We start from the raw sequence: 18951 nt of genomic DNA on the forward strand, positions 1-18951 counted from the left end.
AAGGCCGCCTCCAGCCCAAACCGCCCGCGCCGCCACGAAGCCAGCGCGGCGCAGGACCGCCCGGCCCAGGCGCCGGGCGCTCAAACGGCCCCCGCCACCCGCGGGCCTAAGGCGCTCGCTGCCCGCACCCGGGGCCTTCGCGCTTCGCCGCCGCAGCGCCCGGCTGCGCTCCGGGGGCCCGGCGGGCCGTGCGGGGGCCGTCAGGACGCAGCAGCAGCGCCATGCCACCCGACCGCTGACGGCTGCCGCCAGCCCGGCCCGCCGGGGCCCGCGGGGGGGGGGCGGAACCCGCACGCAGGGGAACGGTTCCCTGTGCCGCGTGTTGCCGGCCGGCGGCGGCGGCGGCGGGCGCGGGGCGGTGGCGGCGGCCGCCTCCTTCCTGCTGCCGGCGCGGGGGCGGCGGCGCTGGCGCGGCGGGGCCGGGGCATCGCGGGCCCGGGCGCCTCCTCCCCTCTCCTCTCCTCCCCATGGCCGGGAACTTCTGGCAGAGCTCGCACTAGTGGGTGCCGCGGCCGCGGGCGGGGGGGCGAGGGGGCTGCGGGCCGCCGCACCTCTTTCTCCATTCATTGCCGGGCCGGGGCGGCGGGGCCGGGGCGGGCTCTGCCGGGAGGCCCGGCGGGGGCGAGGGGAGCGCCGCGGCCCTGGGCCGCGTCTCCCAGCGGAGGCGGCGGGCGGCGGGGCCTGCTCAGCGCAGAGGCCTGAGGGGAGCCGGGCTGGGGTGCGAGAGCAGCCGGAGGCGCTGGGCTCCCGCCGCCCTGGCCTGGCCTGGCCTGGCCGTGGCGCTCGGAGTGTTCGGGCTCCCCGGGAGAGGAGCGGCGTCCCGGTGTCCGTGCCCGCGCTGCCTCGGTCTCAAGCGATGGGGCGCGGGCAGTTGCAGTCCCTGGGGTGCGATATATTTATCCCCAGCAGATAAATATAGGGCAGCCAAGGCTGAGCTGCGTTAAAATGCCTCGTGCTGAGTGCGTCGAGGTTTGAATGGGTGCCTGCAATGTGCTAAATATAACGTAAACCTTGCCGGTAACTGACAGTGCGCAAGAGCGATACAGCTCTTCACTGTAGGTGAAGGCTAATCCTAGTCCCTGCTAGTTAAGTGTTTCATCAGATGTCTGGCTTTGAAAACCCTAGTCGGGCCCTACCTTGAGAAGATTGTTTGTGGTTTGGTGAAGGGTCACGAGCCCCGACCTGCAATCTGTGGGCTGTGCAGGAGTCACTCGGTTTAATGCTGACAAAGAGTTGCTGAAATAATTTTCCCTTCCTTTAGTTTACAATGGATTTTGGATAAACAAGATCTATTGAAGGAACGCCAGAAAGACTTGAAATTTCTGACTGAAGAAGAATATTGGAAACTACAGATATTTTTTACTAATGGTAAAACTGTTTTATTTCTGCTGTAAAATCTGTACAGTATCTGCCATGTCTAAATGCAAGTCTGAATTGCTTAGAGAATGTAATGCTTTCATTGTGATATTACATATACTTTCATAACCTATTTTAGCAAAGAACTGGAATATCAGTAACATGGTCATTTGTTGGTTGTAGTAGCACAATTTTAGGAGAACTTACAGGCAAATTAGCTGCATGTATAACGTTTTAACCTGTGCTGGGACAAAACATAGTACCTTTTCTTATTTTCAAGAGGTTCTTACCATTAAAAGGAGGAGAAGCAAGCAGAAGCTGACAAGCTAGAATATTAAAGGGTCAGTGTTGAGCATTAATACTCAAACTGGGCTTTTGGTGGCCTCTTAGGCTGTGGTAAGTATTTTAGCTGATCTGTGCAGTCCTATTAAACAGGAAAGCTTGGAAATTTGTAATTGTGTTCAGTTACCTTCTTTGAAACCTGCACCACAGCCTGTGTCTTGCCCTGTGACCGATTCTCCAGCACTGGGTGGCTCTCAAATTGTCTACAAGTTTCTGAGAGCCGTTGGCAGGCAGCCTGTTCTCCCAAAGAGTTTGAGGCTTGTCTGTGAAGTTATCTAAGACTTACTTGATCCTGCAAAGCATTTAGCCATATGAATGGCCGCACTGGTCATATCCGATTACGCAGGCACTTAAACTCTTTTCTGTGCAATTGTTCAGCATTTTAAAAAACTCTCCCTAAGCAGAGGATATTGCTAAGTAGGAGTTTGTTTGCAGATAGCTTTTAAAATATTTTTTCACAGCAGTCCTTTAAAGTACAGAATGCTTATTTTTCCAGCTATCTGGCCAGACTTGAGACAGAGAAGTTAAGTGACTTTCCCAATGCCACTGAAAGATCTTATGTCAGTGCTGGAATGGTATCTGTGAAAGATACTTATCTGAGCTTCTCTGTTAGCTTAGCTATTTTTATAATAATTGCGTATGCTGCAAATCTGATTGCTGTGGATACATCTGTGTTATCGCTTATACGGCACCAGGAAATCAAGCTAGTAATGATTTACCTATTCAATCAATTCCTGAAATTCCTTGAGGTTAAAACAAATTGTCATATCTTCCTAATGCAAAAAGAGAAAATGGGGTACTGATGTTTCTAAAACTGTATTTCTATGCTAATTTTCACTAGTGTTAATTTGAATTACAAAATATGCTTTTTTAAATGCTTCATGTCAGTATTTTTCTTGAGTAAATGAAGATTTACAAAGCAGACAAGGTGGTTTCAGTTTGTGGTTCTCAGGCTCCTTTTCCTTGGCGTTCCTTGCCTCCCCTGAAGGTGCAGTGTGTGAGCTGCGGCAGCTGGAGGACAGCTCTGCCAGCTTCTCCCTCGTGCCTGTACGAACACAGCTTGCCCTGGAGAAGAGAGTGGTGCTGGGCTTCCAACCCTTCTGTAGCAAAGAGAGGCACCTTCATGGGGAGGACAGTCAGGGGCTGCTCTGTACTGGTGGGAGCTCAGGCAGAGCTTGCTGTGTTCAAGCCCTTGATAGGTGTTGTATCATCACCTGCCTCTGAATAGGGACCCTGCTGTGGGTTTAGAGAGCCTCCCCCTCTTCTCTCCCACCCCTTGCACTACCTGGGTAGGGATATGAGTGTTGGCCACGGCGTGTGGCATGTGTCTGCCCAGGAGATGGTTGTTCCCTAAAGCAACCAAAAAATTGCCTGGAGAGAGGCAGTTTCCTGCTGCCTCCTCACTGAAAAACAAGTGCAGTAGATCACCAACAGATTGCAGGGCCGTGCGCAACTACTCAATGTTAATACTGTAGAGAAGGAAAACTATCATCTTCTAAAATAGTCCGAAAAAGGAAACTGATGTTGCTTTCTCTCTTTGGATCACCAAGTCTTAATAGAGTTTTTGGTTGAAAGGTGCATTAATTGATTTCCCTTTCTGGTTTAGGGCAGAAGCTGTAATGTTTGTGTTACAGGCTACTCAAGATATTCAGATTTAAAACAATTTTTATTTAAAAAAAAACACTGAAACCACTTATTTTGTAAACACAGGGGAATAAATAATCCAATCGTTTCTTCTAAAATATTTAAAAAATTAATTACAAGTATTGGACTTTTTCCCAGCATATACAAGCTTCCATTTCATTAAGTCTCTCTAGGCTCTTGTCCATTTTTTTCCCCTAAATCACACTTGATTTTTCTCTGACAGCAGATGGCCTAACCGTTTCTGAAAATCCCATGGGAGTGAGAAACATATTTGGAGAATTCTGTTTAGCTTAATATTTGAATTTTTCTGATGCCCTAGTAGTAGGACAGCTTTATAGCCCCATGGTCAAATCAAAGGGAAAAATCCTTTCAAACCTCCCCAGATAGGCTGATAAATATTTTAATATTTGTACAGACATTGCATACCAGGCTTAATGTCCTCTCTGGCAGTATTGCTTGTCCTACTGTCACTGGCAAGCTAGTCTCAATTTGGCATTCTTCTCTTTAGGAAAAGAGTGGTTATGACACGGACAGGGACTTAATGTTGCTTTGGGTAATCATAGTGGGTGACAAATTAGTTACCTTTTCCTGTGGGGAAAAAAAATAAGCTGCCAATCATCAGTGCTGTTCAGGGTGGCTTTCTCCTTTTCTTCTATGTTCAGCCCTTTTCTAGCCAACAATGTCCTTGATATTTGCCTGTTTTAAAATGCTGTGATGTTCATGAAAAGTGAGAGTAGGGTGTACCCTGACTGTTCCCAAGGGATATGGGATCAGAGCATGGGGAAAAAAAATCTGGACTTGTGTGCTTAAGTAGAGACTAAGAATTTAGCGATGACTGGTAATAGAATTGTTTGCTTCTCCCATCAGTGGTCACTGTCTTGATCTCGCTGTACATATTTTAAATAGGTACTTAAGTGTATTTTAAATTATTGTTTTGGACATTTCTGGTGAGCGAGGGAAAGAAAGAAGAGGGAGTCTTAATACAGCCGAGCCTTTCTCAGAATAATGGCCGGGAAGAAGTACGGGAAAAATAACAAGTAACAACCTTATGTTTCACTGTGCCATTCTCTATATCCAACCCCTGCTCCTAATCCCAGCTTGATGCATCTAATTTGCTTGGCACCTTTCCTTTGCCTGGGAGGCCAGACAAGAGCTACCTGCGCAGATGACACCAGGGTTGCTTCTTGGCCAACTGGCAGAGGACCACCGTGATGGAGCAGCTGACTGCATCCTCTGGTCTCCCACCCCCTCTCCCTAGACTAAATATGTGATTTTTTTTAACACCTGCTGCCTCTGCCAAATTTAATGACCATGTTTGTGTTGGCAGCTTTAGTTGTTTGAAAAAAACCCCATCCATTTTGCATGGCACTGAAACGCCATAGACTTATATTTTAAGTGTTCGGATTTGTTTTGCTCTAAAATGGAATACCCAAGCTTTACCCTTCTGAGATTTGTGTTGTCATCTTCTTAAAGGTCATACTCACTTTGTACGCAATGAAGTCAAGATACCTTTCCCTTTTTGAAGGTGTCCACAAGCTTCAGGATGCAGCGCTGCTTCTTCACCTGCAGGTCTGTAGGTTTACAGCAACGTGTTGTCTCACCAGAACAACGTATCTGAACTGAGGGAGAAGACTGTGCTGCTGCTCCTTAGAATCCCCAGCACTAGTCATGTTTTGAGATCCTTTGCTATTTGGTGTCAAATCGTTGTAAAAACTCAACTCAAGCTTTTGTTCATTTTTTTTTTAAGTTATCCAGGCTTTAGGTGAACATCTTAAATTAAGACAACAAGTTATTGCCACTGCTACAGTCTACTTCAAGAGATTCTATGCCAGGTAGGACTGTTTACTATGATGGTACAAGAATAAAACATTTGCTAGGCACATTTTGGTAGCCCTTTTAAAATGCAGTTCTGTATTAAAAACAGTGCCACTTTTGTTTTCTGGATGGTGTAAAGCTTTTATGCTAATAAAGTTAACTTAAGCTTTGCTTTTTCAAAAGGAAGTGTGGTGCTCTTAATAGATTAATCGTTCTACGTGTATGAAACAACATATTATAATTCTGTTGTAACATTTCAGATATTCCCTAAAAAGTATAGATCCAGTATTAATGGCTCCTACGTGTGTGTTTTTGGCATCCAAAGTAGAGGTATGAAGTATTACAATTTTTTAATGTAAAATTATGTGATGTATGAGAGAGAGAAAAAGTTTAGGACTTTTACATTTTTTTGTTGTTCGTCATGCTTTGGGGGTTGAAACCTTCTCTTTTTGTATGGATTTCTATAGCAATTTAAGAAAAGGAGACGGAGAAGGCCTTCAAACATGTTATTTAGTATTTGATCTTTCACAGTTTTGTCTGAATTACTAACACTGAAGGACCTCTGAAAATTTGAAAGAGTATTTTAAATGGCTGTTTCACTGTGATACAGTGTTTATATAACTACATACACTATATCTTAAATTGTGCAATGTCTCCTTTCTGGTGTTTTTCCTTATTTATGTTTACTCAAACTTTAAACCATAATTTGAGATTTTTTCCTAATTATCCTTTTCCCTTTCATATAGTGAGGGATCCTCAGAGTTTACCACACTTTCGTTACTTGAATTAAAAGTATGTTGTAGCTTATACGCTGTCTTTGAGAAATTATCCTAAGGAACTGACCCACTAAGGATAGCGGTGAGAAGGCTCCGTGCTTCCACCATTAGAAGTCCACTTTGAATGTGGACAAGAGTTAGCATCAGCTGGGCGCTGCTCTTAGTCCTTTGTAATGCAAGAAGTTTTTCAGCTGAGAAGTGTCTGCGTAATGGAAAAAAAAAAAATCAAATTGGCCAATTTGTGATATGTCAGCAGTAATTAATTTTACAGGAGGAACTCAAATACCTAGTGGATGGTAGAAGCAGTCCTACTAAACCAGTGTCTACATGTGATACTGTTGTCTGTACAAATACTGTGATACATTCCAGTGTTTGGAAGAGATGAAGGAAAGGAGAAAGATGCAGAGTATTGGAGAGAGTATTTTTTTTATCAGCCTGTTAATTAAGCCTTTAAGAAAGTACAGACTGGAGTGTATATATACAGATGCACCTTGTATTTTAGAACAAATACTAGAAGTCTGTGCAGCCTTCCTTACGCTAAAGCTTCTGCAACTTTAGAGGGCAGCTATAGCAGTAGTGATTCAGGTATGCACTTCTCTGAAAGAACACTGTATACAGAAAATTTTCAGCTTGCTGACTGTCTCAGCAGAGGAGCTAAGGCTTCATGGAAACATAATAGAAAAAGGTAGTTAATGACAGGTTTCTAAAGGCAGTTTTCTCTCCAAGGGGGTTAAGGAAAAACAGCATACCTTCTTGAAGCCCTCTTGCCTATTTTGTATGTACAGTGTTGGCCAACTGAGCTTTGGTGGCTTTAGTACCTTTCACAAATGTTTACTGTTCCTCACAACTCAAACAACAAAGTAACTAATCACTGAAAAAAAACTCTTTAGCTAAGAGTTTACCCTGTTCACCTTAAGGAAAAAAGGAAAGAAAAAGGGGTGGGGGAAAAAAAAGAAATACAGCATAAAGAAGCACAGTATAGTAAGAAGCCATTATTTTAATTTGATAACAGTGTGAGTATATGGTATTTCAGGTGGTTCACCTCATTTACCATTCTTTTTCTTCAGGAATTTGGTGTTGTTTCAAATACAAGGTTGATTTCTGCTGCTACTTCTGTATGTAAGTATTGGTGATTTTCATTATACTGTAGTTAGGTATCTCTATAAGGAGATCAGACATTTTCTTTGTGTTTTTTTTTTGTTTGCTTATTTTTAAAAGGTACCTTTTATCAAGTCATGGGAGGGCTTCTGTGTTGACTGCTAGGAGCCAGTTAAAGCCATTTAGAATAAATAACTTCAATTTCTAAATACAGAAACAGAAGGGTCCTTTCTGTATTAGTTTTGGTTGATTCTGGTTGGAACTTATGCCGAGCATAAATAAAAACAAAGTAATAAAATTAAACTATTGAGGTTTATAAACAGTCTTGAGTAGTAAGTCGACTTCTGAACTACTCAAAGATAGAATTGGAAACTTAGGGCTTTATTCGTCTGTTTTATAAAAGGTATGGCTCCATGGAAGTACCTGTTTTCAGAATTTTTGGTAGGCTGTATACCTTTTAATTTTTTTTATATTTTTTTCCCCATCATAAAATTAGTCTTTGCACATGATATTTATTTCTAAAAATACATTTTATAACCTATGTGATGTTCACAAATAAATGCAATAAAATCACACTGTAGTTCCTTAATTCTCTATCTTTCCCACATGCCTTATATTTCCCAGTTCCTGTAACTTGCATCTCATCCTTCAAGGTCTTAGTGATGGCTTCCTTAACTGAGTGCTATAATTTGACCCAGAAGGTCCAGCTGCTCTCAGTAGGCAATTCCTGGCTGTGCTCTTCAAAATGTAGGTCATTGCTTTCAAAATCCCTCTTAGCCGTTGAGGGGACAGGTGACTGGCTGCATCTGTAGCCTCCACATGCAGTAAGTATATCAGTCGATGGGGCTGGCCGTATGACAGTTCCACCACCAGGAACTGAAACGCATCTTCAGTGCCAGCATGACCATGACCAGTACTGGATTTAGCAATAAGGGTTGCTATTTTTACAGCAGTAGCATCTCAAAGCACAGATCTATGTGGGAGTTTTGACGCATCAGTGAGAAAGTTAGATGGATTTTGGTAAATATGCAGTAGCTGATTTTACTTGGACTTCTAGTCCTGAGCTGTGCTGTTTCTGAAAGTCCCAAGTCTCAGAATCCCACAGACGGTTTCCCCCACAGTTCTTCCTTCAGACTTAGAAACCCTGCCTATCCTGATAAGTACTCTGCATTTCATGGAAGTGGGGACAAAAAGCAACAGGCTTTCTCCTAGTGTTTATGTCTTTTATTCTACCTGGTCTTCCTTTACCAGAGTTGCTTCAGTAGCACACAGCAATTTTTTTGGAGGTCTTCGTACAAAAGGTGAAAAAAGATTACGTGAGACAAGTAAAAGAAAGCCAACAAAAGGGGTGACTAGTGTAATAGTGGTTGGTTGAAAAGGTTTGTTTGCTTCTAGTTAGGTAGGAACATGAAGTTAGTAACACATGCTTCCTTTGTAAGGAAGATAATCTCAGATTGGTTTCTGGCAACCTCTTCAAAAGCTTTTCGCTCTGTTTCCACAGCTCACTAAAAGGACAGCTCCATATGGTTGTGTCTGCAGCTTGCTTTGTGGGAAAAATGTTTTGTTTCCCTATCTTCCCCCTCAAAGCAGTTTATTTTTTTACTATGTATCTCTTCAGTTTGCATGCTTCTTGAGAAACCTGTTTTATTCATTCTTCTCTTTCTTGAAATAATTAAAATTTCCAACCAGTAGCCTAGTCTTATTGTCCCACAGCAAATTTTTTAGCAAAGTCCACCATAGGTCTAAATGTCGAAGTCTTTAGTCCAGAGGACTGACATTATCTTTTCATCAAAGTGAATGGCGTACTGATTTTCTAGAATTACTATCAATTCCTAATATACTGTCTGTCATTAATAGAAGGAATATTGTCCGCTTCCCGGATGTTAAATGTTACCTGTTTTCCTTGGAGGACAGGGACTTAAAATAGATTTTTAAATGTTTCACTTGTACAAATCTCAAATCCACATCCTCAAGTGTACTTAAGTTTTTCTTTGCTTAGCATTCTAACATGAGGTCACTCTGGTTTTGCAACTTAACGTAATTCTTAACAGTGCACTAGTTGTATCTGTTCTCCTTGTAAAATGCATGAGGATAATTAGGTATCTAAATCAGGGATCATCATAAGCTAGAAAACTGAGGATATATTTGAACATTCTCTTGGAGGCAAGTGTCTTGAATCATATCATGTGCCTAAGCAGATGCTTAGGTGTCTCTCTCTCAAGGAGAGACATACCCTTGAAACGTCTGATAATCCAGTGCCTAGGACGTCGATCTGCAGTGTGGTGAATTGACTTCTTGCTTTGTATTTGAGCCTGTTTTTTGCATATCCAAAATCTTTACGTCATGGACATACAAGATCTGTTGGCTGAGCTCCCTCACCCTGCCCACGGTCTCACTTTTCTAAGACTTCATTACGTGGTTTAAAATCTTGCGTGTTGAAGGGTCAAGCCTATGTAAAAAATCCCATGTGAAAATTCCATTTGGCTTTATTGTTGGAACTGAGATCCTGAAGAGATCACCAGATTTGGAGTGACATCAGTAGGTAGGTAGCTCTGTGAATGATAACTTGTGGAAAGTGAGGTGCCCATAAGATAGTTGGTGGTTAACCAGAAGATTTAATAGTGCCCAAAGCAGCATACGAGTGTCTGGCTGAGTACCTCTGCAAATCTGGGTTTCAGGTGTATTTCTCTGTCCCTTTCACGATCTTAAATCTTATAACTTCTCTCTTTCACATACAAACCTTTTGTACTGCAAGCAGTTTTGCTGCCAGATGGATTTGAAGGGCTATATACAGATGAATTAATAGAAAGGGAAAGGAGTAGAAGCATTAATTACGTAATTTTTAACATACTGATTTCTCTTTACTGTAGTGAAAACTAGGTTTTCGTACGCCTTTCCGAAGGAGTTTCCTTATAGGATGAACCATGTAAGTATGCTGTTTGAAATACAACTTGATCAAATAAATTAGAAGACAAATAATTGTTAGCAGGAAATCCTGTCTTTTAAATTCGAAGAAATATTTTCATACTCGTATGTTGGTTGCTCATAATCGTTTTGGATAGGTTATTGGGAAGGTTACTTTTAAAACTAATAAATCTTATATAACCTCCTTTCCTTAAATTGTTGACAGGAATGCTATAAAGAGAAGTGACGTGACTGGGTGACTGCAATAGTAATTTTTATGCAATATGATGATAAAAGAGATTTAGCTTTTTTTGAATGTTCTTGTTTACAGATACATTGCTGCAGGGAAGGTAAATAGCCCTTGCAGCTGGGATGCTTCCAAGCTTGCACACAGGAGCAGCTGGTTTACAGAAAGCAGTTTTATTTTTGCCTGTACAATGTAATGGCTTTTGAAAAATAATTTATATTTATTATTTAAAATTTAGATTTACCACTGGTTTTCAAGGCATTCTCAATCACAATGCTGAGAAATTTTGTAGTTTTTCTTGAAACCAGTTTTGACCTGTGCTGTAGTATTTTGAAAGTTAAACACATCTAGTTATTTTTAGATTGACTGTGACAAATACTACTTTTTTGTTGGTTTGCTTTTCACCCAATCTAGAAAGCCAAATGATATATCAGAACATAGTCTAAGACCTTGCAATAAAACTGCACTGCTATTTTACAGATAAAGGCAAATGGAAATATATTTCGGAGTACTGCTTTCCTATAGCCCAAGCAGTCCAGTCTTTTCCTTGCTATCACTAATACGTCACTATCGAAAATGAGAGCTGATTTAATTGCTACAGTTGGACAGAATATTTCCTATGAAATTAATCTCAAAATACTTTAAAAGGCCATTTGGCCTGTTAGTGGCCTGGTGAAGGGGCTCTAATTCTACAAAAGGACTTCTCTATTGCTGTTAAGTGTTTATACACTGGGAACAATTTGCTGCTGCCAGGTACTGAAACAAATCAGACAAGTACTGCCAATGAAGTAGTCTTTCATAGTAAACTTGATCCAAAATGTTTAAATGCGTTGTTGTTATGACTGGAGTTAAGTTATAGTGGTGGTCGGGCAGTTTGTTTGATTTCTGTTTGGTTTTGTAGTTTCAGATGAAATGCATTTAGGACTGTTGGAAATGTGTTGAGAATTCCTGTGCATTCATGATGTTAAACTGGATGCCGGTTAATTCTTTCTGCTGTCTGAAACATGCTGCTGTTTAACTGTGATTTTACTTCTTTGCAGATACTAGAATGTGAATTCTATCTCTTAGAATTAATGGTAAGTGGTTTTTTTTGGTGGTTTCTTTTTTTTTTTTTTTTTTTTTTACTCTTGCCTCAATTTACTTTTTACTGATGAGGAATATTTTGAGTTTTGTGCTATGAAATATGCATTATGCTGTCTTTTTCTTTTTCCCACTCTAATTTTAGAAAGATATCTGTGCAGGTCTAACATATACATTTTCAGCAGAATGCTGTAATTACTGTGCTGTCATCTAGGCTGAGTGAGGGCATTCTCACCTGCTTGTGTTTAAGCTGGACCACCTCTCAACAGAAAGAGGGCAGATTACGGGAGCGGTGGGGACAGGAGGAGTGTGTATGGTTCTGCATCCTAGTGGCTAGAGCACTGTTGGGAAGGGTAAAGCATAATTTCCAGAACTGCTTCTTTTTTTAAAAGAAAGGTAACTGTGTATAAGTCCTGATGGAGCGACTAGGATGTCAGTGTTCTCATTTCCCCAGATCAATGGCCAGATGAAAAAGCATAAAGAGTTGTATTCTTTCTATGCCCTCTTCTTGCCTGAAAGAATCTGGAGCTATACATAACATATATGTTTCAGCTTCAGCAGAAGGTGTGGGTCATATCCCACTCAGGCCAGTCTGTAAGCTGATAATGAGAGTAATCTTCTAGGAATTGAAATGTGGGTTGGAATCCTGTGAGGAAGAAACTGAACATAGGGCCTCCCATTTTCTGAGATGGTGCTGTAACTACTAGGCTGTGGGATGAAAGGAGCGCAACGTGACATTTTCTTCCAGGCGCTTTCAAAGAAAGGAGTCGTACCTGCTTTTTCTAAGGGTTGCTATCCGATTGTAAGTATCATCGTTTTCTAGGGCAGTTGAAAGGATGCAGCCCAGGCTTCTTAAGGGGCTTAGGTAAAGTGGTGCCTAATTTCTGCGTATTGATCGGACTTGGATGGGTTAGGCACCAAGCTCGCTGTACTAAAGTAGTTCTGCTCAAGTGCAGAGAAAAGGAGAGAGAAGCCAGGGAGGAGCCTAGTGAGTTAGGCAGAAACTGAGAAAGGATATGTTTTGGGAACAGGACACAGAGGAGGTCGGATCAAAGTTTTTGTTTGTGCCCACAGTTGTTACAACACTTTTTTAGATATCCTGTTTAGATTTAGTCCTTGATACCTCTGCTATACATGGCAGTAACTCTTGAGTTTTGTATACAAGATTTTTATCACAAGTAACTGCATTTACGAGAAGTTACAGTTTGAGGATTAACTTGTTTTTCCAGTACGCTATACAATATACAGTATGTATAACAACTGTGTCTCACTTCAGTGTTCAGCACATGTAACTTAATGCGGCTTTTCCCTATAGTATCCATACAGTTGGCTGCTTTCAGCGAAAGGGTTATTCCTTCTTGTTTACACCAACCTGGGCCTGAAAAGAGGGGATTTGAGAGCAGTGGATTTTTTTCTTTTCTTTCTTTCCAAACCAGCGTCAATTATTTTGGCATGCTTCCCATGTATGGTATTTAGTGACAGACTGTTTCCTGGCAGTGTTTTGTATTTCCAAGTGGGAATTACGGGTTTGTAAGCAAATGAGGTTTCAGTATGCTGCAGATGGGGCTTTCTCTGTCTCTTAGGGGAAGGACATTGACAGACTGGCAACCATGCCATGTAATGGTATTCTAGAGAGAGCACTGCCCTCATTAGAGCAGGGTTAGGTGTCAGAATTCTACTTCAAAAAAATAATCAGTAATTGACTTGTAAACCAAATGTTTTTAATGTGAACTGGCAACACATTCTGCATTGTAATCTAACTTTTATCCCATTGACATTTTTCCTAGGACTGCTGTTTGATAGTATATCATCCTTATAGACCTTTGCTCCAATATGTGCAAGATATGGGCCAAGAAGATATGCTGCTACCTCTCGCATGGTAATGAAGACAATGATTAACAATAGTGCCTCCTTTCAGCAAGAAAGCGAGTGTTTAACAGTTATGCTTCGAAGGTGGTTAAGCAAAAGCAGACTTAGTCATATTTGAATACAAAGGGTGCCCTAGTTAACCTGTGCAGGTATATGTCCCTGACTTAGCTTATTCTGTCTTTAACCTTGTAATGATATTACTTGGTCTAATTTTTCTTTTTAGACTAGCTCTAACAGCACAGTTTTTTACACTGTTGAATGGGGACTATGAGTAGAGGTAATCTTTTTCTATCAGCGTTGGCTTTCTGTTGTATCTTGTCATAGGAGGTAGAAGCAGTATGTAGGGGGTTTTATTTGTGCTAGCAGAACTCTTATTCTTGAACTGTTTCTCAAATACAGAAAGACAGTAAACCCACTACTTTTATGCTTGCCCTTACTTATTTGTGAAACAGAGATAATTATTTTATGGTATACGTCAACACCCTCTGCAGAAACACATTTATGGTACTATATTAGTGCTTCCAAATAAACTTCTCCTCTGACTACAAGGAGAAAAATGAAAGGCTTTAAGAGATTTTTACAAGGGAAGAGATCTCTTCTCTTGCTGTTTTGCCCTGCAGCCTCACTGCTTCTACCATCTGGGAAACTGACAAAATGTTTATAAACTGACAGCAGTTTTTGAAGTCCTGTAGTCTAAAGGTGAATACAATGATACTTACAAGTCCCTTTTTGCACAGGAGGATAGTGAATGACACATATAGAACTGATCTTTGTCTGCTGTACCCTCCTTTCATGATAGCTCTAGGTAAGTAACACAAGTAATGTCTCTTGTCATGTTTTAATGGATGTATTTTGTGCGCTGTCCCATCAACAAGCATTCCTTAGAGTGCCCTCATAAGGTGCTTCAGTTTGCGTTTCATACAGTACTGACAGTGTAGCCTTGCAACTTAAAAAGTCCAGAAGAAAAATCAGATAATTAATCCCGAGTTTCCTCTGTTGAACTGTATAGTGTTTATAAAAAGCAGAATGTTTGTAACAGTATCAAGAGGGGATCTTTGTTCAATATCCATGTCACCTGATCTTTGCAGCTTGCCTACACGTGGCCTGCGTTGTCCAGCAGAAGGATGCAAGGCAATGGTTTGCTGAGCTATCTGTCGATATGGAAAAGGTACTCTGTTTTTAATTCCCGCCACCTGTTATGGACTGACCAGAAACGGTAGTCATGGTTATAAAACTACTGTCTTGCATGTCTGTGGTACTGATTTGAACTTCATTCAGTGATCATATGTTAGGTGCAGTTGAAATTAGGTAGATCTCTTGGGGAGGGAGACTATGTCAGATCATTCGGTTTTCACCCTGCTCTGAAAGTCAAGACAGAACGATTGCATAATGGCAAAGTGTTGCTGGTGTTGCCTTTTTTCAGATGGAAATATAAAACCAATATCCTTTGCAATTTTTCCAGAAAAAGAATTCCGAGTGCTTTTTGTCATTTAAGATTGCCAGCATGAGTTTGACTTTTAAATTCTAGTGCATGTGATTTTCTGATTCACCTTTCAACATTGTGCCTACATACTGGTCTCATTGTCTCGCTATAAATGTACGTAGTATAGCGGAGTGTGAGGCATTCTTGACACTTTCAGAATGACCAGGGCTGTGACTTCAGTCAGTGTGAAACAAGGGGACGCCAAGATCATTCAGTTGAGTTCCCTGCTATTGCAAATTCTGCGTCAAATGACCCTCTTCATAACTTGATCAGATTCCAAGGTGCAGTTGTTCTCGTACCAATTACGTTCTTCATCTTCACTAGTTCCTTTTACTTTTTAGGTTGACTTCTTCAATCTTTGTTTAGCTCCAGCAAGCAAGCCAAACTAGTACTCATACTCCTTATCACAGTTTGACTCTGCACATATTTTTCAGTCTATCTTTTTTGAAACTGAGTGTCTGGAATTAAATAGCATTTCATGGATGAGACGTACCATTGCCCTCTGTGCCTTCGGTATTGCCCTTTATCCCACTGATGATGTCCTGGCATTGTATTTGTATTCCAGAATTCGTCTTCAAATTTAAGCGCAGTGTGGATGCTACGCTGCATCAAGAGCTCTGTGAATTATGCTGTCATGCCTGTAAAAGCAGGGTGATAATAAATTGGCAGCAGAGGAGAACCAACCTATATTTGACAGATAAGGTTGCCATAAGCTTGATACTGAACATGTTTGAATGTTTACATGTCTTGGTTCTCGTGCCAGTGATACAATCTGAGCTTGATCTTTTTACATTAACACCATGGACCTCTTAGCCAACTATGACTTTTGTTTCAAGGATATATATTGTTCTAGCACTTAATTAAAGTCCACGTATTAAAAAGAAGTCTACTTTATTAATTTAGAGAATGATGAAAGAAATAGGAACCAAACGTTATCCACCTTTTATATAGAATATTGAGCTAGAAATTTAATTGGAAACTAAGGTAGTTGAGTTGCAGTAGATAGAAAATGTCCAAATTGGTAGAGAATGCTTATGCTTCCAGAAGTGGAATATGAAAGTTCAACAATTCTTATTTTATGTATATAAGAATATAATAATAATAATAATAATAATAATAATAGGAGGAAGAAGAAGAAGAAGTATTTAGACGCTCCTTGGCTCTTTATTTGTTGGAAGGAAAAAATTCATACCAATGTTTTGTGGTTTTGAGCTTTTTTTTTTTTTTTCTTTTTTCCCTACACTGTGCCTCTGATGTGTATAGAACATTGATAATCATCAGTTACTGTATTGATAATCCATGAGCATCTAGCTGCAATCATGCTGCCAGGTGTCCGTATTTTCCCAGTAACGTAGTTGTAAGTTGTGGCAGTAGTTGCAAATAAATAAATAAAAAGCTATTTAGCTTGCAGGGAAGGAGAAGTGGTATATACAGTTGAATGGGAGGGAAAGTATTCTGTTCAGGCTTCCATTCACAATTAAATCAAAAAACTAATTATAGAAATGGTTGATTGCCAGACCAGATTAAATGTGAGACAGCTCTGTTCATAATATGAAAATTGTGCTGCTTAATTTCAGTTTGGGGCATGTTTAATTAATTACACACTTAAACTGACTATGACAAAGATAAAATCACTATTGTATCTGACCTTAGGATCTCTTTTCTTTCTAATCAGATTTTAGAAATAATCAGGGTTATTCTGAAGCTGTATGAGCAGTGGAAGAACTTTGATGAGAGGAAAGAGATGGCTACTATTCTTAGTAAAATGCCTAAACCAAAACCACCTCCAAACAGGTACTGTGCTTCCTTAATACACTTTTCATATGGAAAAACTGGACTACTATCTTAAGAACAAGTAAATGTTTAATTTGAGGTATAGCGTATGTTTTTACAGTGCAGGCCTTTCTGTTACGAACAGCCAGCCTGATTGTTCAGGGGCGAGTGAGCAGCAGAACATTCATTGTTTTCTGGAGAGCGTTAATGTGATTAGAACGTGATCAATACAGCTTAGCGAATGTAAGGAACCGTGGCGTGAGGCTCCACGGCTGGGCCGGATTTGTTGGAACTGGGCCTCCTTGATGTCGTATGTAATCACTGTGATTAAATATCACTGTTGGGAATCTGCACGTGCAAATTCTTGTGCACATGCTTATGTAATGTGAACTTGGAAATGTTGACTTCAGAAGTAGATTCAGCAGGCAGCTGCATGGGGATATATTGAAATTATTATTCAACTAAATACACTGAAGTTCTTTATGCATGCTGAGAATAACCTTTGCATTTTTTATGAAACTGAGCAGAATACCTTAACGTATTTGTGTATATGTTCAAGTACTTTCCTTCAAAAGGTTTTTACTCCTTTCAGAATACCATATTTTTTAAGTAAAAAAAAAGACAAAAATGTAATATGATGCTTCTTTTTGAAGACATGTTTTTTTGTTGTTGTTGTTGTTTTTTTCTTCCAAACAGTGAAGGAGAACAGGGTCCAAATGGTAGCCAGAACTCTAGTTACAGCCAATCTTAAGACATTCCAAAGAATTTCTTTATGGACCACTTTGACTCAAGACATCCTGGGATCTTTCCTGTGTTCATGAAATGGACAGAAGGTTTTAGTAACATCTTCGACAAAGAACTTGAAGAATAAATAGCTTGTTTGTGTCAAGCATTTTGAAAGCTTTTTCTCTAAAACTGCATCATTTTCTCTGAAGCTGGAGCAAATGTACTAAGATTTTTCAGTGTAAGGAATCAAATGTTAAACCAAGCTGCAAAAGATTAACACTATCCACTCAAAACAAATAGTTCACTATTGGTTTTGTTTGCTTTGAGAAAATTGTAACTTGCCATTGAATTGAACTATTTTTAAAGCGACAGTAACCTGAAGCCTAAGTGTAACTGTATTAATGACTTGTGTTGTCTTCATTTTGTTTGTGACTGAAGGAAGATAGTGCACTGTATGTTGAATCTATTCATTACCTTGAGTTTTGTTGAGTTTTTAAAAATAAATATGGATTCTGTAACAAGTAACACAGCAATCCTTCAGAAACAAAGCCTAGAAGAGCCTGCAAAGAATATTGTTACAGTTTTAATGAAAGCTGCAGGAAAGAAATTCAGTTCCTTTTTTGGATTAGAAAAACGCTGTTTTACTCAGTAGATGTACTTGGATGTTTTTGCCATGAAGCATAGTAGCCCAGCTTACCAGAGAAGTGCAATATGTATAGTGATTCTGCAGTTTTCTTAAACGTTTCAAGCGTTAGGAATTAAAAAAAACCCAACATACTATGATTTTTTTTTTGCAAGTAAATGTACTGTATAGTACAATCGGAATATTTCACAATCAAGTACAAATCTGGATATGATTGCTATTTTTTATGGTGGATTTTTTTTGTACACTGTTAGTCTGCCTTCACTGTTAGTGTGAATTTGTGTGGTTCATTAGAGAGTTTATTTAAGAGGATCAAGCTTTCAGTGAGCTTCATACTGGCTAATTTTAATTGTGATGTTAGGAGCAACTCTTTAGAATAACTGAAATGGGATTCCTTGGTCAACTATGTGCTGGAGAAAATGAGATTCCTTCAAACAGAAGGCCATATCCTGCGTTCCTTACTCAGGCAGATATCCCACTGAAGTCAGGAATTGGCCTAAATCGAATTTCTTGATTTTTAGATAATTAGAAACAAAGTTAAGTTCTCTACAACTTCATTGTGAATGATAATGCCGACTTGCCCAAGTATAAAAATTGAATGATAAAGTGCAGTAACGTTGTTCTCCATTTTTTTCCCTGAAGCAACACATTTCACTGGTCTGAAGTATTGGAGGGAAATTCTTGAAAACCCTTGCTTTATCATGCATCTTGGTTCAAAAAACTGGCCCTTTAAAAACCCCCTGTTTTTGCAAATACCTGTCTTTGTAATTGGCTGGCCATTCAGTGAAATGTAACTGAAGTGTGTTTGTCTGTAGCCCATTAGGCTACTAGCATTTATTTCTGTTCAGGTTATTTTTGTAAAACATAAGGTAAACAAGCCCAAACCACTTTGGTGAGAGAGAAAATATATACATTGTGGTCTTTGCTACTTTTGTTGCCATTTGATCCATACTTTTTATAGACACTTGATTGACGAAGTGGAATTTGGCTATTTGCCTTTGTTTCTTGAAGTCTAAAATGTGCTATTTGTAACGTGGACTTGGGGAGTAGAAATAAATCAATGCAACTTGACCACTGTGTGGAGTTCTTAAACAGGAACCGTTCTTTAGGTAAGCATCGGTCTTCTCGCATACACCACATCATCTGCTAAGAAAGCTAATGTTTTGAAATTAGGGATTTCACACTATTAATGAAG

General features: G+C 40.2%; 1 protein-coding gene across 1 annotated transcript; it reads left to right on the forward strand.

Annotated features, from left to right (window-relative positions):
* The first annotated feature begins 409 nt into the window (after positions 1–409).
* Positions 410–18651, forward strand: CCNC (cyclin C). The gene is made up of 12 exons (XM_082305916.1): positions 410–499; positions 1262–1368; positions 5090–5174; positions 5418–5487; positions 7001–7052; positions 9902–9957; positions 11223–11258; positions 13050–13141; positions 13869–13936; positions 14220–14299; positions 16290–16408; positions 17084–18651. Exons 1-12 carry the CDS (start codon positions 468–470, stop codon positions 17136–17138), a joined length of 852 nt encoding a protein of 283 aa, XP_082162042.1. The 5' UTR covers positions 410–467; the 3' UTR covers positions 17139–18651.
* The last annotated feature ends 300 nt before the right edge of the window (positions 18652–18951 follow it).

The sequence above is a fragment of the Platalea leucorodia genome (genome assembly GCF_965183815.1).
Source record: "Platalea leucorodia genome assembly, chromosome: 3".
NCBI classification, from domain to species: Eukaryota; Metazoa; Chordata; class Aves; order Pelecaniformes; family Threskiornithidae; genus Platalea; species Platalea leucorodia.

Bases quoted from the DNA above. Each gene is read 5' to 3' on its own strand.
- CCNC (XM_082305916.1), top strand. From the start codon at position 468: ATGGCCGGGAACTTCTGGCAGAGCTCGCACTA. The intron at 5,488-7,000 runs GTATGAAGTATT...CTTTTTCTTCAG, and splicing joins TTTTGGCATCCAAAGTAGAG to GAATTTGGTGTTGTTTCAAA. The intron at 13,937-14,219 runs GTAAGTAACACA...TGATCTTTGCAG, and splicing joins TCCTTTCATGATAGCTCTAG to CTTGCCTACACGTGGCCTGC.